General features: G+C 50.8%; 1 protein-coding gene across 4 annotated transcripts; it reads right to left on the bottom strand.

Moving 5' to 3' along the window:
- Window positions 1-416: 416 nt before the first annotated feature.
- Window positions 417-18,252, bottom strand: Susd3 (sushi domain containing 3). Of its 4 annotated transcripts, none has more exons than XM_006992287.4 (5): window positions 18,117-18,252; window positions 10,643-10,831; window positions 9,021-9,168; window positions 7,519-7,779; window positions 417-924 (listed from the first exon to the last, which is right to left on the bottom strand). In XM_006992287.4, the coding sequence occupies exons 1-5, from the start codon at window positions 18,202-18,204 to the stop codon at window positions 729-731; spliced, it is 882 nt and encodes a 293-aa protein (XP_006992349.1). In that variant the 5' UTR covers window positions 18,205-18,252; the 3' UTR covers window positions 417-728. The 4 variants fall into 4 exon arrangements, with proteins under 4 accessions (XP_006992349.1, XP_076429414.1, XP_076429413.1 ...); XM_076573299.1 differs by having other exon boundaries at window positions 7,507-7,779; XM_076573298.1 differs by lacking the exon at window positions 18,117-18,252 and adding an exon at window positions 12,877-13,668 and having other exon boundaries at window positions 7,507-7,779.
- Window positions 18,253-25,694: the final 7,442 nt, after the last annotated feature.

Genomic DNA, 25,694 nt, shown 5'->3' on the forward strand with positions numbered 1-25,694 from the left:
CCATGGACCCAGCAGCTTACAAGTTGTAAGGGACTCCGAGTCTCCAACAAGCTCAGAGCTCCAGGGGCTGGGAACACATGATAGGTTTTATGACAACAGGGTTTGAGATTCTGTTGAGATGGGCAACTGGGACAGTGCTTTCTACCTTAAAGTGACAGAGTCTCCTGTAGCCCAGGCTAGCCTCGAACTTAGTATGCGGTTGAAGATGATCTGGAAATTCACCTCCTCCTTCCATGCTGCCTGGTTTGTGTGGTGCCAGGGGTTGAAGCCTCCTTGTTCTGCGTGCTAGACAGGCATTTTGTCCACCGAGCCGCACCTGCATCTGCACCCACCCCCTTGTGTTATTTTTCTCACCTGCACCTTTACAGATGAAAGTCCTGGGGTCCCCTGCTCCAGGCCGTGATGAGGTGGCTACCTGCATTGCTCAAAGTACTTTATTAACATTATCACATCTACTATGCAAAACTATATCTGCTAAAATGTCTCAGTCTCTTTAAAAGAACTCTGGTCATGGCGCAGCTTCTTTGGGACCTCATCCCAGGAGCAGTTAGTTCAATGAGCAGGTCCTGTAACAGCTACAGAGGTCTCCTCCAGGACAGACAGTTCCCTGCTGGGGCCCCAGCCTTTAATGTCAGCTGGCTCCCAAGGGCTCTCTACACATGGAGGTGACTGCCCTGGCCCATCTCCAGCTGGGCAAGTGTTGAGTTGCAGGCCTCTGGCTGGTGGGGTCACCCTGGGAGGTACACTTTGGGCCTCGTGGGCATTCCAGGGGCCGGCCCTGCAGACTTCACTGGGTGGACCATCACATAAGTGCATGGAGAGCTGGAGGAGCCACCAGGGCTTGGAGTTCCCATCCCCAAAGTCCAGGGGTCTTTGTCCGTACTGCGGGTCACACCAGCCTGCTCTCTGATGTCGCCGAGGTCTCTGTGGGAAGAAGAGGATGGTTTTTTTTTTTTTTTTCTGGACTCATCCAGGACCTTAATAGGCTCAGGCTAGACTACTGCCCAAGAGGCCACCTCCTTCTTCTAGAGTTCCCCCCCCCCAAGCCCTGCCATAGGAGCAACGTCTTCCTGGACCTCAGTTCTCTCATGCCCAGCTCCCAGAGAAAAGGAACTTTCTGGGGCTGCTTCAGAGTGTGGCGAACCACAGGAGCCCAGCTGCCTGGCTAGGAACTGGGGGTGTCCCAGGCAGGAAAAAGATGTCACCACCTCTCCTTCTGGGCTTGTCCCCTTTGGGGGCCTGGAGCTGGGCCACCTACCTTCTGTACCCTCAATCCCTTCCAGCTCCCTCATTGCCCAAACACAAGCCAATTCTCTAGGCCAGAGCTGGCCCTGCCCACCTGTTGGCTGCGTTGCCATCTCCAGCTTCCATACTTGAGGCTCTCTTCAGGTTGCCTGGCCGCCCCCTCTTCCAACATATGCCCCTTTCTTACGGTTCTGTCTCCCTCTCCTCCCCACAGATGGACTCTCCTGAGCAGTTCCTTTTAGCATTACCTCCCAGAAACATTTCCAGATCAGTGTTCTACCTTTACCTCCCTACCAGGACAACTCCAGGTAGCAGGAATTAAGCAATGGTCTAGTGGTTTTGTGAATAAGTGAAGGAAATAATTAAGTGCTAGGATTATAGGCGTGTGGTAGCAAGCCCAGTTTACGCAGTATTGGGAATTGAACCCAGGGCTTCATTCATGCTTGGAGCCCTCTGCCAGCTCAGCTATTATAATACATCCCCAATTCCCAGCACAAGTTTCTTTCTTTTTATTTATTTATTTATTTATTTATTTATTTATTTATTTATTTATTTATTTATTTATTTATTTATTATTTGTGTGTGTGTGTGTGTGTGTGTGTGTGTGTGTGTGTGTGTGTGTGTGTGTGTTTGAGACAGGACATCTCTAAGTAGCCCTGGCTGTTTGGAGCTATATATGTAGACCAGGCTGACTTCAAACTCAGAGATCCTTTTGCCTAAGGAGTGCTAGGATTAAAGGTGTGGCCATCATGCCCAGCCAACATACGTTTTTTAACCTTATAATAAATGGGGAAAATCCAGCAAGCATCTGGAAGAATTTAGGACAGCATTACACATAATGGCAATACTGGTTATAGTGTATGTGCCAACAGCAAGATCTAGGGCAGGCTCAATACCCACGCAATATGGCCCCAGGCCTAGAGCACCTTTCTTCTTGGGAACCCAAGGCCAGGGGCTTTGAGGATCAGGGCTATGAGCCTCCTCCATGCTAGGTGCCTGGCCAGATAGAGCCCTTTCTGAGTCCCACTACTGGGCTGAGAGCTCCAGGAAGGCCCCACCTGCCTCAGCATCACTAGAGCTGACTCTTGGAGTGGCCCCCCAGCCGGCATCCTCTGTCTTGTGATGGTTCCCTCCAGGTAGGGAATTCATGTCACCCTGGGCTTTCTCACTCCCTGGAAGCATTGTGTAACAGTCTTGAGACTAAAGCATTCCACCCTGCAGGGAAGTCCTTAAGCTAGAAGGTAAAGGACTCAAAAGAGCTTCAGGAAGTCCCTGAAACTGACAAGATCCACTAGGCCCCTCCCTGCAAGAGTAAGCAATAAAAGCTGAGAGAACCCCTCAGATGGAAGGAAGGTGAGATGCAAAGACTCTCAGAAAAGAAAAGTTGCAAAGAAGATTCTGAGACCAGACCAGCTGCCTGGAAGAAGCAGAAACCAGCTGAGCTTCTGGGAAGAGGTTGAGACCAGATCACTTGGAAAGGACTCTCAGCCTATTAAAGTCCCTGCAGGCTGTGCAGTGTGCTCCAGGTCCCCAGCTTTTGTGAGCTGTCACCCATGTGGGCCTTGGTGACGCAGCTGCCTTTGAGTCATTTCTGTTCCTGTAAGTAACCCCAATAAAACTCACTGGTTCACCAAATTGGACTTTGGTGGTATCTGTACTTTGGTCCATCATGGGATCCTATCTGGTTTGAGTAGATGTGTGTTGTGTCTTCCCAGGAAGTTTTGTCACACAACAGGGAGGTGAACATCACTCCCTACACAACTCTGTGACCACCCTTATGTACTGTGCATTTGTGGTAAAATCTCCAAGGTCTAATAGCTGGTGTCCATGAAGGAAGGACAAGCAGACATGTGGCTCCAGAAGCATCCCCAGGAGTTCCAGGACCTCACAGTTCAGCCGATGAAACTGCAGGTGTCTGGTCCAGAATACCAGGTCCCTCTACCCCAAACAGCATCTCCGTTTTCCCATCCCACATGAGGATCTGGTAACAGCACTACTGAAGGGTCTCTGGCCAGCTTGAGTGTTGCGAGCGTGGCTCTGGTAGGCCTCGCCCTTCTCCCTATTCCCTGTATCTTGCTAAAAACTGTTAGATTACATTTCTAAAGTTATCCACCAAGGTCTATTCCCTTATTTTGCTACTTCCTTCTCCTGAGGCTGACTACCAAATCAGTAATCAATAGCCCCCTTTGGTTCACCCAATTAACACACCCAATTAAAATTAAACACCTTATCCTAACACAGGTCTTCCCCTTCTACCTTTATCAACCACCATCTGCTTATGGGCCACATCTGTCTCCCTTCTATCCAGAGAAAGTCCTTTGTCCCTCTGGGACAAATATCCCTTCACCCTTTTCCTTGTCCTTATCTCCTTTATTACCACATCCCAGCCCATCCTAACACAGACTTCCCCGTTTTTCTGTTCTTAAAAATGACACCTGCAAGGCCATTTGCTGCTGTTTTTCTGCCTGAGTCAGAAAGCAGCCACTTTAACTTTTCTTCCCTGCTTAATAAAGGCTCTCTGTGTGAAAACAGGTGTTTGGGTGTGGTTTGTGCCTAATCCAGGGTCCAGGAGGAAGCCCCCTGTTTGGGGGTCTCCTTCAACTATAATGCAGAGGGAATGCCACAAGGTAAGAGCAAGAGAGAAGTCTGGAAGCCAGCCTAGGCAACCTGACTGTATAAAAGGAAATGCATTAGCCCTCACAGTCTCAACCAAACCACATATCATTAGTTCCCGAGATCTACATTCCTCTCAAGAATTGGCTGAACTAACTTGTGAGGGACAAAGAATCAAACCATTCGGACTACTTGACCTTACATAATTCACTCTTAGGATTAGTCCAAAGATGCGGCCTCAGAAAGATAACCAAGCAGGCACACAGCTATAGTTCTAGCTATTCAGGGGGCTGAGTCAGGAGGATCCCTTAAACCCAGAAATTAAAAAACAGCCTGCCAAACAGCAGAACTCCAAGCCAGATAAAGAATCAAGAATAAGACTCAAAGCCCCCAGAACACCATGGTGAACAGGACTGTCATTGGGTGGAAAGCCTGAAGGCACAGCCAGCTTCTGACATGACGTGATGAGACAGGAAAATGGATACTTCCTGTGCACGCATCAGGCTTGATCCATCATACGGGACATGGAACCATAGAGATGGCCATCTCCGTGCCCGTTTCCTCTCCTACACAAGAAGGATAGATGTAATAATAACAGTGATGGCCAGTATTGACTGAGCTCTCCAATGAGCCCAGGGCAGTCACAGACCTGGAATCGGGTCATCTAAACAGTGTGGAGTATAAGAACCCCTTGATTCCTGCAGGACAAACAAGGCCGCTGAGGTGTGGAGAAGCCCTGACCCCACACGGAAGCCAAGAAGCCAGAGGCAGGGGCCCTGCTGCCTCAGGTGAGCTGTGGGACACTGAACTGCACCACCAAGTACCCAGAGTGCAGATGAGCTCAAAGAACATCAGAAGGTAGCCGGGTGGCGGTGGTGCACGCCTTTAATCCCAGCACTCGGGAGTCAGAGGCAGGCTGATCTCTGAGTTCAAGGCCAGCCTGGTCCTCAGAGTGAGATCCAGGACAGGCACCAAAACAACACAGAGAAAAAAACAAAAACAACAACAAAAAAGCATCAGAAGGAACTGAACACAGTGAGTCAGGGCTCCTTCTGCCAAGTAAGTCACCAGAGCCAAGAAGGGAAAGGAAGGGGAGGGGAGGGGAGGGGAGGGCAGAGGGTGGCCCTCTGGGACAGGTTGTGTATTTGTGAAATTTTCTTGCTGGGTGTGGTGCTAAATGCCTATATTCCTTGCACTTGGGAGGTAAGGGCAGTTGAATCTAGAGTTCAGATTCGTGATCAGCCACATAGTGAGTTTGAGGGTATCTTGGGTTATGAGAATTTGAGTTCACTATGAAACTATAGCAATGAAGTTAACACAGAAAGAAGAATTAAGAGCCACTGTGGCTCCTCTGCAAGACACACTGGACTGGCAAGTCAATGAGCAAAGTCACTCTTCTAGTGGCCCCCACATCACAGCAGATCCAGGGGATCACTGTGGCCTCTGAGCTCATAGGTCGGAACCCCTTCATGCCCTGATGATGGAGGGACCTAGAGGACTCAACCTCAGCTCGGAGACCACAGGCTCCTCCCTGGCAGTCTGTGACCCTCTGCTGCAGTGGTTCAACCCTTTAACACAGTTCCTCATGCGGTGGTGACCCCCAACCATAACATTATTTTCATTGCTACTTCATATCTGTAATTGTGCTACTGTTGTGAATTGTAATGTAAATATCTGTGTTTTTTGATAGTCTTAAGTGACCCCGTGAAAGGGTCATTGGACCCCCAGAGGTGTTGTGACCCACAGGTTGAGAATGCTGCTCTGGCGGTTTGAATGGGCAGTGTCCCGGACTGTATTCGAACACTTAGTGCCCAGTAGGTGGCGCTGTTTGGAGGGTATGGAGCCTTTGGAGGTGCAGCCTTGCTGGAGGAGGCTCTGACAGGTTACAGCCTCTCCCCCACTTCAGTCTGTCCTCTGCTTGCCCTGTGCCGTTGAGAGGTGACCTCTCAGCTTCTTATTCTGGCTGCCTCTGGTGTCAAATTCTCTTCCTGAAGTTGCTTTTGATCATGGTATTTTTAATCACAGCAACAGAAAAATAACTGACATAACCCTGCATGGAAGACCCCCCGGTGAGAAGTCACAATTCAGTGTGGAGACACCAAAGGGAGAATGTGTCTGTGCTGGTTAACTGTGTTTTTGTTTTGTTTTTCCATCCAGGGTTCTCTGTGTAGTCCTGGTACTCACTTTGTACCCTGAAGACCAGGATGGCCTCAAACTCAGATCCACCTGCCTCTGCCTCCCAAGTGCTGCCACCATGCTAGACTTGTACTGCCTAATTTTACGTCAACTTGACATAGTTAGAGTTATCTGAAAGGAGGGAACCTCAACTGAGAAAATTCTTCCATAAGATCTTGATTAGTAATTGATGTAGGAGGGCCCAGCCCATTGTGGGTGGTGCCATCCATCCCTGGACTGGTGGTTCTGGGTTCTATAAGAAACCAGCCTGAGCAAGTTAGAGCAAGCCAGCATGCCACACCCCTCCATGGCCTGTGCATCAGCTCCCGCCTCCAGGTTCCTGCCCTATTTGAGTTCCTGTCCTGACTTCCTTCAGTGATGAACTATAATGTGAAAGTGTAAGCCAAACAAACTCTTTCCTCCACAACCTGCTTTCTGACCATGTTTCACCACAGTAATAAACCATACTTAGGTCTACATGAGACCTCCAGCCTGAACCTCAGGAGTCCATAGCACAAAGGACAGAAGCCTGTCCATTTAAAGCGCCCAGAGGCCAGATGCTGAGCGCAAAGGCAGACACACCAATACCAACAGCACCCTGGGGGTGTTTCTACTCCACCTACCATCAAGGTAGCCAGATTCTAGAGTCAGAAAAGGCATGTCTCAGAGCTGAGGACATGGCTAAGTTGAGAAGAGTGCTCACCCAGCATGCACAAAGCCTGAATGCAATCCCTAGCATAGGCACAGATCAAGTATGGTGGGGCCTACGGGGGGCATTGCTCATTCAAACCACCAGAACAGCAGTTCTCAATCTGGGGGTCACTTAAGCCCACCAAAAAACAGGTATTTATATTACAGTTCACAACAGCAGCAAAATTCCAGCATTTGGAAGGGGAAGATAGGCAGACTAGGAGTTCAAGGTCATCCTCAGCTACACAGCAAGCCTGCGGTCAGCCTAGGCTACGTGAGTGAGTGAGTGAGTGAGTGAGTGAGTGTGTGTGAGAGAGAGAGAGAGAGACAGAGACAGAGAGACAGCGACAGAGAGAGAGAGAGACAGACAGACAGACAGAAGGGCTGTCCTTTTACTAGTTCATTAAAAAATATAAAGTGTGTCAAAAGAGAAAGAGCCACAGCTGCTGCCTGCCGGGCACTAGGAGAAAGAGAAAGTGAGGGAATGTGGAGACCCAAGAGGAAGGAGACCAGTAACTGGCAGAGCAGACAGCACAGTGGGAGGGCACAAGATCTTGGCCAGCTTCCTCATCCCATTTAAACTCAAGGTGGTCACACCAGATAGAGCAATGGGAGGACTAGGATGTCAGTCCGGGCAGAGCGCTGCAACAGCTTTGGGGTTGGGAGTTGAGGCACCAGAGAAATACATCTGGGTCCCCAGAACGTGGTGTGGCCAATGTCCCAGGACCTGGCAGAGCTTGGGATGGGGAAAGGGTACCCCTAAGCACACCCCCAGCCTGTGACCTGGGAACCCACGTGGTGAAGCTGTGGTTGTCATGGGCCTGGCTGTGCCGAATCCCTGGCTTGCCGCCGCCGCCACCACCACCACCGCTTCCGCCACCGCCGCCACCACCACTGGAGCCGCCACCACCACTGGAGCCACCATGGCCACCACCGCCACCACGGCCACCGCCACCGCTGCTGCTGTTATTGTAGTTGTGTCCCTTGAGGCCCAGGTAGGCAGCTTGCACCGTCTCCAGGTCCTCGCCTCTCAGCTGGTACCAAAGCTGTGCCGTCCTGGAGAAGAGAGTTCAGGATAAAGAACCTTGGGGTAGGGGCCCTCATCTCCCAGCTGTGCACACGCAGAAATACCTCTACACAGCCCATCTGGGCTCTGGGTGGCAGTGGCCCAGTGAACACAGCAGGACACTTTAGGCGTGGGAGCGGGACACCTGTGCTGTTGGATGTGACAGCCAGGAATGGGAGTGGGGGGGTGGGGGGTGGGGAGCATGTAGGTTCCGGAGAGAAGCAACTTAGTGAAAATTTCTAGCCTGAGGCAGTGCTGACTGCTGAACACTGCATGCTACAGAACGGCACTGCTTTTAAAAAATTAGTTTGTTATTCATTATTGTTGCAGTGCTGAACAGCATATACAGGGTCTTGATTTTTTAAATTACGTTTTTATTTTGTGGTGGGAGGTACAGGTACCACAAGCCACACGTGGAGGGAGGTCAGAGGACAACGTGGGGGTCAGTTCTTTCCCTCCCACCGTGTGGGTTCCAGGAACAGAACTCAGGTCCTCAGACTTGACAACGGGGCCTTTTACCCATGCGCTGTCCCTCCTACCCCAGTAGCGCCCTTAACAGTGAGTAATTTGTGTGAACACTATGAAACAATGTGAACAAGGAGTCAGTTACTGCCAGGTGTGGTGGTGCACACCTGTAATCCTAGACCCCCAGGCTGCGAAGACATGATGCCCACCTGATGTGGGGAGCATCCATCTGGGGCAGCCCAAAATGTCACTAGCACAATAGACAATATGTGTGTGCAGGTTCACTAAGTGCCCCCTGTATGTAGACAGGGAAATGGCTCAGCGGGGGAAAAACATTTGCTGTGCAACATGAGGACATGAGTTCAAATCCCCAGAACTCATGTAAAAAGCTGGACATGTAATGTGAGTGTAATCCCAGCATTCCTATAGGGAGACGAGAGGCAGAGAAAGGAGAATCTCTGACAGACGCCCAAGGTTGTCCTGTGACTTCCTCATGCATGCACCCACATTCATCCATGACCAACTGCACATGCACACAGACATAAATACAGAAAGACCACACACGACACGCATACACACGCACAATGTCCCATGTCTTCACAGACCGGCTATATGCCTCAGAATCCCAACAGCCATATACTGTGGCTGTACCCACGAGGACAGATGGGACCTGTGGGATGCTCAGACACTGCCCCAGGGTGCCTGGCAGGCGTGGTAAGCAACCCTAACTCAGGCCCACCCCCTGGAAGGACAGCCGCCCCTCTACCTGTCGGCTCGGTGCTGCTCATTCTTCTTCACACACTTGAGGAGGCAGCAGGTGAGGAAGGCCATGGACATGAGCAGGATGATGGCGCAGCTCACGATGGAGGCGATCACTGCCACCTTGAAGCCGAAGGTCTCGTGTGGTGGTACGGCTAGAGGGAGAAAACCACCAGCTCCTGGCACAGTGGACCCTGACCTGCCGGGCCCAGGGAAGTGAGGGCGGGGCCCACAGTGAGCTCCGTTTTGGGGGAAGGTAGTCAAGGCTCCAGTGGCTAAGGCCAAGATTTGCAAAGAATAAATTTAAAGGGATTTATCAGGGAAGACGTTCTCAAGAAGGGGGTGTTTGGGCTGGGTCTGGCAGGGTGCACAGCAGTTCAAAGAACAGCGAACTGGGTAAGTTCTAACAAGGAGGACCATCCGGAGGCCCCCGGCCCCCACCCACTGCAGCCGCGCCTACAGAAGGCATCAGCAGAGGCCGCATCAGTTTTTACAATGCCCAAGGAAAAGCTCTGCAGGAGCCTTCCCAGCTCACCTGCCCGAAAGGGGGAAAGACAATGGAAATGGCTTACACAGGGTCAGCTGTGTGACCTCAGCGGTCACTGAGAACACGTTCCACTAGATCGTCAGGAATATTCTTTGAAAAAGACCTCAAGAGCATACTTGGAACAAACAAATAACAACTGTATAAGCTGTATGTGCATAGTATACCTGCAGCTGGCATAGCCCCGGTCCCCAGGCCAACCTCAGCCCCCTGACTGGATGCTGACCATCTAGAATTTAGACTCTAGCTCTCCGAGACAGGCCATGTTCTGGCCAATGGTAGATAAAGAGCTGTGATATGGAGGGGACAAGAGCTAAGAATCACCCACACGATGCAAGAGTGGGCCCTTTGCCACAGGGGCCTAACCCCATAGAGCTCTTTCCTGGGACACCTTGCCACCACCTGGGTTATGACGTTGACAAGTTAGCCCTGCCATTTTGGGTTCTCAGTCTCTCTTCCAGGCACCCTCATCTCAAGAGACTGAGCCAATACCAGGATGTTAAGGGCCCTCAGAAGTCCTGCAACATATACACACATGAGCAGCAATCTAATTCCACTCAGGTCTCTAACATAACACACCAGCCTTCACTTAGGAAAAGGCCCCGGGGGCACTGGACAGTCAAACAGGTTCTGTCTGTGCTACATAACAACTAGATAACTGGAAAGTGTGTCTGCCTTCCCTGAGACAGGATCCAGAACTGGCACAATCCTGGCTCTCTGCACTCCCAATTCCTAGAATTCTTGGCACCAAGAACACCCTTCAGGGGTTGCCTGAGGCATTCATGAAGAAAGGGAGAGTGGGTAAAAAAGTGGGTAGGATTTGTTTCCCCATTTCACAGATGACAGTAAGTAGTGATTGCTTCACTTCTGACCAATCAGGGGCCAGGGAAGCAGCAGGATTGAAGCCAGCCCTGGGTCTGATATCTGTCCCCAGTTGTCACAGCATGCAACAGTGGGAAGAGAATCCTCAATGTGGAACAGCCTATGACTGGACACCAACTACCTTCAATGTGACAGTATTTGGGGTCCCCATCTCACCACCCCACCAGCAGCTGAGCTGGGGCATCTCTGGGGTGGGGGCTTACCTTTGCACACAGGGCTTCCTGAAGACCAGTCGGCGATGCTCCCATTCCAGGCGCAAGTGAGGAGGCCAGACCCCACCATCTGGTGTCCAGAGGGACAGTGGAACATGAGCACAGTCCCCAGGGAGGTGCCATCTCCACGGACAACTTGCAAGGTGCCTCGAGGGGGCGGATGGAGCTGAGCACAGGTGCCTGGAGAAAGAGGTGTCTGTGAGGCTGGGGTCCAGTCAGCAGAAGGCAGAGAGGCACTACCACAGCCCCCCAGGAGACCCTCCAGAGCGGGGTTGACCTTAAGAGAATAAAATCTGTAGGGTCTGAGGATTGTGACAAGATAATAAATATGACAATACACAATGGTTAGATAAGCATTGTTCCAAAGGCAGGAGGGGGGAGGGAGGAGGAGAGAAAAACAGACATGAAAAGTGATGCATTACCTCTTAATAACAGAAAGATAAACATTAACTCAGGTAAACAAAATTAGGAAAGATATTTAGGAAGTAAAAACTCCAAATTCCTTTGCAAAGAGATCTTCCCAATGAGAGTTAAACATATAATTTTCTTTTCAAATTGAGCTAATGTGTAAGCAAGGAATACAAGAAATACAATGGCTAGCAGCCACAAAGCATGCTTACCACACTGCAAGCCAAAAAACTTGAATGACAGCTAATCTTTCCCTCAGCAAGGTGGTTAAGACTTATTTTTTCAGAAATCTTTTTGTTTGTTTGTTTTTCAAGACAGGGTTTCTCTGTGTAGCCTTGGCTGTCCTGGAACTCACTCTGTAGACAAGGTTGGCCTCGAACTCACAGAGAACCACTCTGCTTCTGCCTCTCAAGTGACGGGATTAAAAGTGTGAGCCACTAGGCCCAGCTGCAAGTGCTGTTAACCACAGCATCACCTCTCCAGCACCAAGGTGGCTGAGATTAAAAGAAAAAATGAGATAAGGCTGTCACTTTGTGGTACAGCACTTGCCTAACATCAAGGCTCTGGGTTCCATCACAGCATGCTACAACTAAGGATGATGATGATGATGAAAACCTGTATCTCTTGAGGTAGAAAAGGGACTCCCCAGGTTGTAGTGATAGCCAAGCCTTCTTAGACGGAGTCTGGTAAGTGTGAGGGCTTATGTGGTACACACTACAATGCTCCTTCCATTCCTGTAAGCAGAATGTTCACTCAGAGCTTGGTGGGACAGGAAGAATCTGGAAAGCATCCACATCCCTAGCGAGAAGCATAGATCCACCCGTCAAGGTACCAACAAACGTGCTACTGCACAGCCACAAATTATAGCAAAAGGCTACGAAGCAGGGACAGCAATGTTGTCCTTAAATAGGGACACGGAGGCCAGTGAGAAGCTGGCTCAGTTAGTAAAATGCTGGTCACCAAAGCATGGAGACCAGCGACCCTGAGCTAGCTCACTGGCTTTGGTCACTGGCTGTCACTGGTACAGCCATAATCTGATTTGTTTGTTTGTTTATTTTTTTTGAGGCAGGGTTTTTCTGTGCAGCCCTGACTATCCCAGAACTCACTCTGTAGACCAGGCTGGGCCTCAAACTCATAGAGATTCACCTGCCTCTGCCTCCCGAGTGCTGGGATTGATGTGTGCCACAACCACCTGGCCAAAATTTGAACTCTTGGTTCCAGGGTCTTGTCTCTCTTCATGAAGCACCAGCTGTCTCCACAGACATCAGGGTAGGGCTGAAGGAAGCTGACTTCACAGATTAATCATGGTCCACACTCCCCCTTTGCCTTTTCAGAATTCTGGAATGTGGACATACACTATCCCCCTGGCCAGGGAAGTGGGCATGGGGGTTTGGGGGCTGTGGTAGACATGGCTGGGCAGACACTGACCAGCCCCACAGCTCTTCCCCAGGATGCCAGGCAGCCAACACTTCCCAGTCCTCAATTTAGAGTCACAACTTCTGCATTCTGCAGCTGAGCTGGCAGAGCGGAGGCCCACCCTCACCACCTGCCACCAGCCTGGTCGCAGCCAGACAGAGTGGGTGGGCGGGGGGGGGGGGGGGGCGGGGGGTAGCAGCACCCACAGTGGCCCACCAGCACAGGGCTTTACTAAACTAGAACTTCATCACCAAGGGTCCTGGCTGGTAGGGGTGGCCAGAAGCAGAAGTTATCTGCCACATATAGGATTGGCCATAACAGACTGCAGCCTTCCATGTACCCAAGTCGGGCCAGCCCTGGCTGTGGAGCCAGGGGACCTAGTTCAGGGGTGCCTTCGTTACCTGGGGACTTCTTCTCCTGGACGTGTGTCATCACCTGCAAATGGAACACCAGGCAGCGAGGAGAGGACTGGATGAGGAAAGGTCGGTGGCCCATCAAGGAAACCACCGTGGTCCACTTCCCCTAAATATGTCTTAACTGCAGAGCGGGCGGGGCACCGCAATGTCCCCACTTGGTTCACACTACGTCTGTCAACAGCCACATCCGGCGCTCTGGGGAGGGCTCTGCAGGGAAGCGGTGCATGTCCTCAGCTAGTGACTGCAGGCCTTAGCATACCTCATCGTCAGGCAGTCACGAATCTTAAAGGGCAGATTTCCTGCCCTGTCATTGAGCCTCATAGCTGTGGGGGGTGTGCGCGTGTGAAGTCACAAGGAAAGAGAGCCAGCTAGCCTTGCCACACTGGCTGTCAGAAGCCCAGGAGCTTCCATCAAGCTGCAGAACTAAAGAAAAGCAGAGAAACAAACACTTCCAGTGCAAGGCCTACAAGAGGGACGGCCGCCCCAGGGCAGAAGAGGTGAAGAAGGTAGGGTGGAGAGAGCAGCCTGATGGCAGACTTGGGGAGACTCGGGAGAGAGGGGGGCTTCAGGTGCAGTCCTGGTCCCAAACAGCCAGCCCTCCAGGGAACTCACAGGGTGTAGAGCCCAGCTGCCTAACTATTGTCCTTCCATTTTAAAAGTTAAATAGAGGAGTTTGGATGGGCAAAGGACAGAGGTGGACAGTGGGGATAAGCCCTTCTTTCCTGTGTTCTTCAAGGAGATTTCCAGCCAGGGAGGACTGACTCCTTTAAACAGAGCTGAAAGAAGCACAGAGAGTGTGGCCCTGGCTGGGAGTGTCTCCCCAACACAACCCCCCAGACTCCCCCCCATACTAGGGCAGGGAAAAACACATGGGCTCCTGGATCTGATCCAGCAGGAAGCTCCAGCCCACATCCCACACTGGCTTCCCCAGACTTGCCCATCTGCAAAATGGGTGTTCTGCCCTACTGGGCCACAGGGAGAGTGAGGCTGCCTGGTAGAGACACTGAGGCAGGGCTGGTTCACAGAATTAGTGCCTAGGTGAAACCTGGGCCAGCTCTCACGTACTCCAGGCTGCCTTCAATTAATGATGTAGCTAATCAACTCCTGATCCTCTTATTTCTACCTCCCCAGTGAGAGGATTACAGGTGTCCGCCATCACATTGGGTCTATCCACCATGCCAGGGTTAGAATCCAGGGCTTTATGCATGCTAGGCAAGTAAGTGCTCCACCAACAGAACTACATCCCTCAGGTAAGACTTTAAGCCATGTCTCAAGCACTCCAGACCACGGTGGCACCAAAACATTCATGAGCAGGGCAGGCAGGCGTGCATGCCGCACGTGTGCGCTCACACAGTCTCCATTCTCCCAAGTCCACAGCACAAGGGACCTCCACTCCCTGAGGGGGGTCTCTTTCATCCATCCCTGGGCCTGCAGGGCCAGTAGATTCTACTCTGGGGTGAACTCATCTTCGAGGTGAGGAGACTGAATGAGGCCCCCAGATCTGCTCAAGGCAAACACCAGGGTGGGCACCTAGGTGTCCTCAGCCTCAGGTGGCCTTTAAATGGATGCACAGACAGCACAGGGCAGGCAGAGATGCTGTCCGAGGCCTGCAACCCTCGGGTGCAGCGGTACAAGCTCTCAGGAGACTGAAGCAGACCGGAGAGCCCACAGCCAGCAGGGGCGACACAAGGAGACCGCTTCAAAGTATTGCCAAGAGCCAGGCATGGTGGCGCATGCCTTTCAATCCAGCACTTGGGAGGAGACAGAGGCAGGCAGATCTCTGGTCTACAGAGCGAGTTCAAGGACAGCCAAGGCTACATAGAGACCCTGTCTTAAAAAAAAAAAAAGGTCCTTAGAAAGAAACTCACCAACTCAACCTACAGTCCCCCAGTTACTCCCCATTGACCCTCCACAGACTGCCCGTGTCTGGCATCTAAGAATGGAGCCCATCTGCCCCTCCATTGCTCAAAATGTCCCACCGAACCCAGGCCCAGCAGGTACACTCTACTTCCTAACTGAACTTGAAGACACCCCATGTTCCCAGGACGGCACCCAGCTAAGTGATGACAAGTGGCTTTCAGGCCTCTCTGTGCACTACCTCAGGACACTGGACACAGCATGTCCTACAGTCCTTCACTGTGCCCATGCACCTGACCCTTTATCATCTGGGCGGTTCTGGTACAGCCTTTACTTCAGTATCGCTGGGGGTCACTTTTTGGTTCCATGTAAAAGTAAACAGAAAAAAAAAAAAAAAAGAAGCAAATGGGATTAATTCTAACATGAAAAACACACACGACCCAGCCTGGTCCTTTAGACTTGGGATAGAGCGGAGGACAGATGGGCACAGCAAGGTGACCCTCGCAGCCCATGAGGGTCTCTAGCCTGTCCCACCCGGTATCTCGACCCAGTCGACTTGCAGTAGCTTGTGTTCCCAGGTCCTTCCACCCTGAGGTGCGCATGGCTAGATCTGGGAGGAGCCCCTCTCCTCCTCCCCTCCCCTCCTCCCCTAGTCCTTGAGGCCAGCCGGATGCCTGGGAAAGAGCCTTGTTTGTTAATCTTTTATCTGGAACCTTGGACCACAGGCAGGGGCCAGCATCTTCTGTCCTTCCTGGGGCCCATGCCCTCCTCACCCTGACCTTCTTAATAAGTTCCCTTTTATATTGGCAGAGGCAGTGTGAGTAGTGCTGGGAAAGGGAAGGCGGGCCTCTGGGCACAGCCTTACCCGGACTTACTAACCGGGCTTGTGTTCTACCTGCCAGCGAGTCCTTATGCAATTTTGCTCTGGGTCTGATCTCTCCAAATGCCAAATGTGAATCATGGTTGGGGCAGGGGGTGGGTTCAAAGTTCTTAGAGATGACTGACTTATGCATATGCAGGCACTCTGACAGCAGGGTCCCTGAGACACCAGCGGCCAGGATAACATGTGGCTCTAACACTGAGTATGTAAGTCCCACAGCCTGGCTGTGTATCCCCTGGGAAGCCATCTGTCCCTTCTGAGGCTATCTTTCCATGGCCCTGAACTGTGGGCCAGCTAGGCTGGGCTCCATATCATTGGCTATGTGCTTCCTCCACGGCAGGACAGAGATTATTCTAACCAAGGAAAATGTATCCCTTGAATCTTCTGGGGGAGTATATGGCAAGGGGATGGAGCCTCATGCTGATTCACACTGGCTATCCCTGGGCCTCAGTTTACCCTATGTACTATGGGCACAGCAGGCTTCAAGGATGAAGCCAAGAGCACACTCACTCAAAGGCCCACCTGCATCTATCCATTGAGCTTCTTCTTGCACTTTTCAAGGTCCCTTGCAGAGTTAGCAGGAGGTGGCCTCCAGCCACTGGAACCCCGCGTTCCTGGAAAACCTCCCGGACTAGGGAGTTTGGGAGCTGCCCCAGGAGCAGAGCCAAAACCCTCCATCTAGTCCAGATAGGAGACCCTGGCTGTGGGGGCGGGGGAGGGTGGATGATGCCAACACTTAGTCCTGCTCTGAGCCAGCCTCTCCTACCCACTGGAAACTACAGACCTCCACGAGGCCTCTGGCCCACTCAGTAATGGGCCCATTCTACAGATTGTGGGAACCACACACCTCAAGTACTATTTTACATCCCAATTATTGGTTTTTTTTTGACAACACCAAACTATCTCCATGTAGCTTCGGGCCCCTTCTTTTGCCTTCCCAGCCTATTAAACAAATCAGGGCAGGCTGAGGAAGTCCCACCTACTGTATTATTCAAGGACAAGAACTCTCTTTGTAGTCTGCTAGTCCTGCCCACAGCCCCTGGAGGCAGGAACACAGCACTCACCTTGTGTCTCAGAAGGGAACTGAGGCACAGGGGTAGGACTACCTACCCCTCATCCCGGGATTGAAGGGACTACAACCAAAACTCCAGCAAGGGGCCTTGTCTGGGACCTGCTTGGACACACTGCAAGGGCACCAATCTTTCCTGAAGCCAGGGAGGACAAGGGACAACCAAGACGCTGGACTCACAGACCTTCTCCCAAGATTCCTATGCAAATAGCCTTTTGTATGCAAACTCCGGGGGGCCTCAGGCCACCCTAGGGCCATGGGCTAACCTTGGGCAAGGACAGCCACGTCTTCTAGCTGGTGACACCTATTCCTCCAGGCTGCTGTGCAGAAGGTGCTCCCAGGAGAGCCCCCGGTTCTCCAGCATTACCAGGCCTGGGGGTGGCCTCCCTCCTCAAACACAAAGGCACTCCAGTGGAGTAACAACAAGAAGCTAAAACTAGCCACACTTGTGGGGCCAACAATGGCCTGACGCTGTGGGATGGTACCAAACAAATCAAACCCACTAAGGCAGCAATTCTCAACCTGTGTAGGGACACCTTTGGGGGTCGCCTTAGACTATCAGAAAACACAGATGTTTACATTACGATTCATAACAGTAGCAAAATTACAGTTACAAAGCAGTAACAAAATTACTGTACGGTTCTGGTGTCACCTCAACATGAGGAACTGTAATGAAAGGGTCGCCTTGGCATTAGGAAGATGAGACCCACTGCCCTTCCATGAGGGCAGTGCTACCTCCAGTGCAATGGGCCCAGGCCCTCCTCAGAGACACCTCCTGGCTGCACAGGATTGCGCTCTTGGAGAAATGCGGGGTTCAGTTTTGGTTGTGTTTCTAAGAGTTATCAAAGCTGACATTAGAGCCCTCTTCAGCACATTTTAGAAACGACACACTTAAAAGTCACTTTCCCTCCTTCCAAAGACCCTTGACCTCTGACAGCCTAGGCGCAACCCGGGTCCCGGCTGCTGGATGGCCTCAGCCTCTCCGATCTCACAGGCTCACTTTCCCGTTTTGTAAAGCGAAGTTGGAGTAGTCATCAAAGAACTCCAAAGATAACACCTTCCTCCGGCCCAGAGATCACCCCAGCAGCTCCCTCCGCCCCCGGGCCGCGCACACCGCCAGGTGAAGCCGGTTCCGACTTCCGCAGGCCTCCGGGACGGCGGCGGGGGCCGACTATCGCCAAACTCGTGCAAACGCTATGAGGCGCCCGCCACCTGGTTTCGAGTCGCTCGCCGCCCGGTTTCGGCTCAGTTGGGGTCGCCTGTTGGATCGGTGGGAAGTCGGAAAAGTTCGTTCTCGAGGAGGCCTTGGCGGTGCAACGCACGCCCCTTCCTGGACATGGTCCCCATAAAGGCAGCCCCTCGCCCCTCCGCTTCTCCGTCTATGAAAAGGGCGCTGAGACCCACGACCCCAGCCCTCACCTGTCCGGTTCCCTGGAACCGGCGTTGCGTTCCCGGCCCGCCCCCGGGGCCTCGCCCTGCCGCGGAGGGTCGCAGACACCCGGCGCATCCTGAGTGCTCTGCAGCTGTCAGCGAAGCCTGTCTAGGTGGAGGCGGGGCCTAACAGAGGGGCGGGTCGTTGGAAGGCGGGGCTGTCTCTAGCCACACCCAGGACACGCCCTCCAAGACACTAGTTTTGAACTTTAGTCAGGTCCCGCCTACGCCTTGGGGTGGGGCTAGGCTGACGGAGCTGGGGACTGGACCCCTGGTGGGGCAGACTTCGAGGAGCCTCAGGCTGATCGCCTAGAAGTCAGCCCTTGATCTACAGTCCCTCTGGTAGTCTGTCTGCACGCCTTTCCTCTCCCGGCCCTCCTCTGGACAAGAGGGCTTAAGCAGGTGATCTTGGAGAGTGCATGTCCTGTTAGATCACAGAACCGGTTTCCAGCCAGGCAGGCTTTCCAGCCTCTGCTTTCTGAACAGTGAGAGATGCCTTCTCATTCTCCTCTGGAGTCAGGGTTGGTTACATCCACTAATATCCCCTTTCCACTTGAACTTGTGGGTCACACGTGATGGCTTTCTTCAATTTCCTTGTATTGAAATCTAGCTTATGTCCGTTCTGCCACATCGTGAAAGGCAGGTCCATCCGCAGACCCCACTGTGACACCGACCCCCCTACCACCTTCTCCGGAGCACACTCTGAGACACCAGTGTTCCCTGTCAAATAGCCAGCGATCTCACTGCCCTGTGTGGGCCCCTCTCTGCCTGTAGAATCACGAGTGGGACTTGCGGGGATCTAAAGTGGCCCTGGTTTGCGGATGGGAGGATGGAAGGCAGGACAGATGTGAAAACGTGACCCACCACCATGTGTAGCTCAGGCCTCCAGGTGTCCACAAGTGCTGGCCAACAGACTATTTAGGTCAAAATGTTTCCCTAGGCCTTCAGAACAAAGCGCTACAGCTAGAGCTCCACACAGAACAACAGAACCGTGTTATCTCATCCATCATACAGGAGGTGGGAAGCCAGAGATGGGGTCTGGGCAAGGCCAGAGCTCTCCAAAGTCTCGAGGGAGCATGTTACTTTTTTCTTTGGATTTACTTTATTTTATGTATACGAATGTTTGGCCCACATGTATGTGCACCTTGTGCATGCCAATGTTTAGTAGTGCGTCACCAGGTGGGTGCTGGGAACCAAACTCAATCCCGTTCCAAGAACAGCAGGTGCTCTAACTACTGAGCTATACTTCCAGCTTCTGTTTTCTTCATTCTTTATTCTAGTTTCTACTCAATTAAAACAATGAGAATTTCATCCTCAAACCTTTCACAATGGATCGCGCCCCTAAAGTTTCATTGTCAAAGGCTAATAGGATTCGGAGAAGCAGGAAGGGCTCATGGGCTTCTGCTCTTTTTAAAGATGTTTTTGCCTTTTAAGTATAAAAGGGATTTTTTTCCCTTTTTATTTTTTTATTTTTATTTTTTTTACAGACCATAGGTGTGGTGTTTATTTATTTATTTTTTTGGATGCCAAATGCCGTTTATTGAAGGAGGGAGGAGGTCTTAAATACAGGCTTACAGCACGATGGGAGAACCCCGGAGGGCAGAAGTTCGCTACCCATGTTTTACAATCTTGCATCTAAGCTGTTAACGCCCAATATGCAGGATACACAGACAAGGAACTTCCCTTAAGCATAAAAGGGATTTTTAAATAACCCAAATTTGTACCTCCAACAAGCTAGATGCTAGGGAAAACTAGAATGTCCCTTAAAATGTTTTCTGCCCGGCCCTTTGGAGCCTTCCATGGGAAGGAACCGCTAGGGTCAGCTTCCTGATGGCAGGTTAGGGAAGGAGATGAGTGGTGTGGGCTGTGCCTGGTTCATGACCACTGGGCAGTCCTACCTGGCAATTGAGCCAGCTTGCCAACAACTAGCACCAACCCCAGACTCAGAAACGATGGCTTGGAGACACCGTGAGGATATGTGTGCGTGTAGGGGGGCAACTGCTGATCACCTGCCATCTACCAGGCCTGTCTATTAGGAAGCTGCTTCTCCCCCTTCACACCTGGCTGCTGTTGGGCAGGAAGTTTCAGGCATTCTCTCCTCTGGCGTTCTTACTCTTCCCTGTATTTTCTGAATTTACTACAATGAGTGAATGTATTGTCTTGTCAGAAAACAGGAAATAGGACTAGCAGGGCTCAGTGGGTAAAGGTGCCTGCTCTGCGGGCCTGGCAACCTGAGTTGGGCCCCCAGAATCTACCAAAGGTGGAAGGAGAATACCAACTCCACAGAGTGACCCTCTGTCTTCACACAGACACACACACACACACACACACACACACACACACACACACACACACGCTAAATTAAAATAAAAAACAGGAAATAAGCCGGGCGGTGGTGGCGCACGCCTTTAATCCCAGCACTCGGGAGGCAGAGCTAGGCAGATCTTTGTGAGTTCGAGGCCAGCCTGGGCTACAGCGTGAGTTCCAGGAAAGGTGCAAAGCTACACAGAGAAACCCTGTCTCGAAAACAAACAAACAAACAAACAAAAAAAACCCAAAACCAGGAAACAAATACTCGAAGAGGGGGAGGGAGGGAATAAAAAAAAAATGTCTGTAGAGAATCCAGAAGACAGCACCAGATCCCTGGAAGCTGGAGTCACAGGCAGTGGTGAGCCGCCTGATGTACGTGCGTTGGAAACCAGACTCAGGTCCTCTGGAATAGAGCACAAGTGCTCTCAATTGCTGAACCATAACTCCAGTTCCAGATAACGGATATTTGTCAAAGCTTCATACTCGTAAACAATCTCAAACACACCCAAGGCCTTTGTGCTTCGTAGCTGTCAGAAAAGACATGGGCTAGTTGATCATGGTGGCCCACACCCGTAACCCAACACTTGGGAGGTGGAGGCAGGAGGATAAGGAGATCTAGGCCAGCCTGTACCTGCGACCTTGTCTCAAAAACCAAAATGAGGGACTGGAGAGATGGCTCAGGGGTCAGGAGCACTGTCTGCTCTTCCAGAGCTCCTGGGTTCGGTTCCCAGCAACCACATGGTGGTTCACAACCCTCTGTAGTTCAGTCTGTGCCCTCATCTGGCCTGCAGGCATGTATGTGGACAGAATACTGTATATATAATGAATAAATAAATATTTTTTAAAAACCACCAAAATGAAAACTAAAGCCAGAAGTAAAAGAAACAGGAAAGGGAGGAAGGGAAGGAGGGGGAAGGAAGGGGGAAAGGGGGGGGGGGAGGAAGACGGGGAGGGAGGGAGAGGGAGGAGGGGGCGGGAGGAAGGAAAGGTATGAGATGATATTCCCTCTACAAATGGGGAAACCAAGGCTCAGAGAAGGATCCACGTGGCCCACGGTCACTTGGCTGCTAGGATTAGCCTCATTATGGCGATCTGAAGCGTTCCCTTCGCGCATAGCTTTCCAGAGGCAGTGTAGTGTTCTCCTTAGCAGGAGGCAGCTCCCAGATAAGCTGGGTGGTAAGAAGGTGACCTGGGAGCTCCAGGGTGACCAGAGGCTTAAGACTCAGGGGCCCATTAAGCTTCTTTGATACCTAGCACCCACACAGTGAGAAGGGCAGGCCTCTAGGGCCTGGGCTCCAGACAAGTGTGACAGCCCGGCCCTCCCTCCTCCCCTCCCTCCCTCCCTCCCTCCTCCCCTCCCTCCCTCCCTCCCTCCCCCATGATGCCCTCACACATACTAGAGCAGCAGCTGCTTAGTCTTTAGCAACTGTGGGGTTCCTGGGCCTCAGTTCTGACTCTTCCTGTCTCTGCTGGGCCTGGCCTCTGGGGGCCCTGGGTAAGCCTCCACCCTTTGGGGTCTCCTGTCGCTTTCTCCAGGTCTCAGTGAAAAGGAGGGACAGTTTGTAGGGTACCAAGCACTCGGGTGAAGGGACTCTTTTTTGTGACCCAGTGAGTTTTCTTAGGGTTTACTTACAGGAGCATAGGCGCATGACTAGTGGCTACATCACAGTGCGGGGAGGGGCCTGTAAGTTCCTCTCCTTCTGGGGGAGGGGTGGTGATTCTTGACTCCTCCAGGGTAGGAATTCCAGAAGGGTGTCTCAATATCCTCTAAGACTGGCCAGGGATCATCCAAATGGGCACATAAGAATGACTCTGACCCTGGTACTTACTTGAAGATCTCCCACTCCACCAAGACCTGAAGCACCAGTGAGGATCTGCCCTGAACAACACAGCTCAGCTCATCCCAGATGCTCCAAAACGGTGGGCCAAAATAGCCTTTGATTCCTCCTAAGTTAACTACCTTGGGTATTTTGTTGTAGTCGTAGAAGAGATGATGATTGGAGAGTAATTTGGTCCAAGGTAAATCTGAACCCCAGCAACAAGTTCCACTAGGAGTTACGGTCTTGGACCAATCTCCCATGGCCTGATGCTCTGTCCCCTGAGCCCATGGTAGTGGCCCGCTCACTGGCAGCCACTGGCCTGCTTTCCCAGCTTGCCTCTGCAGCCCTCCCAGCTCTGGCTTGTTCACCTCACCCATCTATGCCTCCCAGTCCAAGCTAGCCATGTTTCTCCTGTTGTGACAGTCTCAGGAAACCTGTCAGTGTCCCGAGTAACTCATGGACACCCTCCGGCAAGAGCCTCTGCCTCTAGATATTTCTAGATCTCCTCTCTGTTCTCGGACTCTGAGATGAACCATTACTCACGGGCCACACCCTCATTTCCTCAACAAGTAATGGCCAACACATTCAGCATTGTGTTCAGACCACTCTTTCTCTTTTCTTTCTTTTTTCTTTTTTACCCCAAGACAGGGTTTCTTTGTGCAGCTCTGGCTGTCCTGGATCTCACTCTGTAGACTAGGCTGGCTTCAAACTCACAGAGATCTGCCTGCCTCTGACTCCCCAGTGGTGGCATTAAAGGCGTGCGCCACCCTTTCTCAACAAGGCATTTCCTAATTTTAGCAATCTGGACAGGCTGTGGACCCACCCAGTCACTCAACTTGTCTCTCTCTTGTCCAACCATTTCCTCTGAGATGGAAACATTCCATCCTGCAGGGAAGCTCCTCAAGCAGGTAGATACACAACTCAAAATGGCTTCAGGAAGTCCATGAAACTGATCAGATTCACCAGACCTCTGCCTGCCAGAGTAGGCAGTGAAAGCTGAGAGTCCCCCCTTCAGCTCTAAGGAAGCCAAGCTCCAAAGAAGACTCTTAGAGGAGCTGCCAAGACTCTGAGACCGGCGAGCTGCCTGGAAGAAGTTTGGACCAGTCACTTGGAAAAGACACTCTCCAACCTCCTGAAGTCCCCTGCAGTGTGCTCCAGGTTCCCAGCTTTTGTGAACTGTCACCCATGCTGGGGTGGGCCTTGGTGATGCAGCTGCCTTTGAGTCATTTCTTCTCCAGTAAGTGACCCCAATAAAACTCATTGGTTCACTAAGTTGGACTTTGGTGGTCTGTCGTGGGATCCCTGTCTGTGGGGAGTAGACATCTCCCCATGAAGTTTTGTCACACATTAGTGTGATTACTTACTGCTCAGCGATTACTACAAGCAGCCAGGAGAACCTAGGCCACATCATCCACACCTTGCCTGAAGCACGCATTCCTTGGTTAGATGTCCAACTTCACTGCTAATGAGTTCTGCTTTCCTCCCGCCCAGCACTTAACTCCGCCCAGCTTTCCACCACTCTAGAAAGCACCTTCAGGACAGCCAGCACATGTTACATTCCTTCTAGGGCCCTGCAGGCTCCACACATGTCGGCATTTCTGTTAACATTCTGTTCAAGGCAGATGTGTCCAAGAGCTTTCTCGATTCTTCTGAGTCCTCACCAGAAACACTTTAAAATAAATGTCCACATTTCTACAGCAATCACTTCTTAACCCTTAAAAAAACCTTAAACATAAGTATTAAAAAGTAACAAAAAAAATCACTCAACAAAATTAACCTGATCCAAAGACTCAGCAAATCTCTATGCAGTTAGAACAGCCATTCTGAAGCTGCAAGTGTTGCACTGGATTTTACACTTTCAGTATGAGTGTGTTTTTATACACTTATCCACCATGAAAACAAACAAAAATCAATGACAAAGTTAGAATTGGAAAAATCATTAGCTTTTTATCCTCTTTAGTAACTTGTGTCCCTTATCTACACTGTTCTTCTTCACCTCTAATATCTAGGCTTTCTTATTCTCTTATCTTCCTATTATACTGTGCACACATGTACATTTGTATATATATACATATCTGGCTGGGTTCTGCATATGAAGGAGAACACACATTTTCCTTTCTGAGATTGTGTAACTTTGCTTAATATTATCCATCCATTTTCCTGAAAATTTTGTGATTTCACTTTTATTTAGAGCTGAATAGTATTTTCCACTTTATATGTATTATCAAATTCTCATTGTCCATTAATCTGTTGACGGACAATCAGGTTGGTTCCAGTTCTCTGTTGTAGTGAAAAGGGCAGCAATAAACACGAGGTACAAATATCTCTATGATATGGTATGTAGTTCTCTGGGTATATGCCCAGGGGTGGAATAGCTGGGTTATATGGTAGTTCTATTTTTAATTTTTGGAGAAATATCCAAACCGATTTCTACAAGGGATATATTAATTGGCACCAATTACCAAAATGAATGAGTTCCTTTCTCTCCACATCCTGTCTAACTTTTGTTATCAGATTTATTGGTGATGGCCATTCTAATTAGAGTGAGGAGCTATCACAAAGTTTTAATTTCAGTTTTCCCAATGGCTAAGGATATTGAATACTTTTAAATGCAGTTTTGGCCATTTGGCTACAAGAATCACTTGAAGGCAATTGGTGTGTTTCTTAGTCCATTTTGTGTTACTGTAACAGAATAACACAAGCTAGGTAATTTATTAAATGGTGGTGTAGTTCTCATGGCTCTGGAGACTTGAAAGTCAGCACTCAGGTACTGGCATCTGACAAGGACCTTCTACCTGCATGGCAAAGTGGTTAACAAATCACATGGGGGAAGGGGAGGGCCTTACTTCACATCTGCCTCTTGAGTGCTGGAATTCAAGGTCTCAACACAGTTGAAACTGTTGTTAAATCTCCAACACACTGTTGGGGACACACATTTATCTTAGTTGCTTTTCTGTTGTTGTGACAAAACACCATGACCAAGGCAACTTATAAAAGAGTGTTTAATTGGGCTTCTGGTTTCAGAGGGTCAGAGTCCATGAGGGCGGAGCAAAGGTGTGAGTGGCAGCAGGAACAGCTGAGAGCTCACATCTTGATCCACAGGTAGGAGGCAGGAGGACACAGGGAATGGCATGAGTCTTTTGAAACCTCAAAGTGACGTACTTCCTCCAGCAAGGCCTTAACCTCCTAATCTTCCACAAACAGCCACTAAGTGGAGACCAAATATTCAAATACCAGAGACTTAAAGGGGGCAGGTCATTCGGCCACAACCTTCAAGCCATAGCTCTAGGAGTTTCTAAGCTCCTTGTATTAGTGCATTTTGTCTTGTTATATGAAAAAGAAAAAAATCCAAAGTATGTGAATTTTATGAAGAAGAGAGAGAGGTTCATTCAACTCTGGAGATTCAAGGACATGATGTCTGCATCAGCCTAGCTCT

Source organism: Peromyscus maniculatus, chromosome 5, assembly GCF_049852395.1.
Source record: "Peromyscus maniculatus bairdii isolate BWxNUB_F1_BW_parent chromosome 5, HU_Pman_BW_mat_3.1, whole genome shotgun sequence".
In the NCBI taxonomy this organism is placed as follows: domain Eukaryota; kingdom Metazoa; phylum Chordata; class Mammalia; order Rodentia; family Cricetidae; genus Peromyscus; species Peromyscus maniculatus.

What these genes read in the sequence shown, in the direction of transcription:
- Susd3 (XM_076573298.1), bottom strand. Translation starts at nt 12,970, where the DNA reads ATGGGCCACCGACCTTTCCTCATCCAGTCCTCTCCTCGCTGCCTGGTG. An exon ending in AGGAAGCCCTGTGTGCAAAG is followed by an intron (nt 9,169 to 10,642) that starts GTAAGCCCCCAC and finishes TTCTCCCTCTAG; the next exon opens with CCGTACCACCACACGAGACC. An exon ending in TTCACCACGTGGGTTCCCAG is followed by an intron (nt 925 to 7,506) that starts GTCACAGGCTGG and finishes TTCTTCCCACAG; the next exon opens with AGACCTCGGCGACATCAGAG.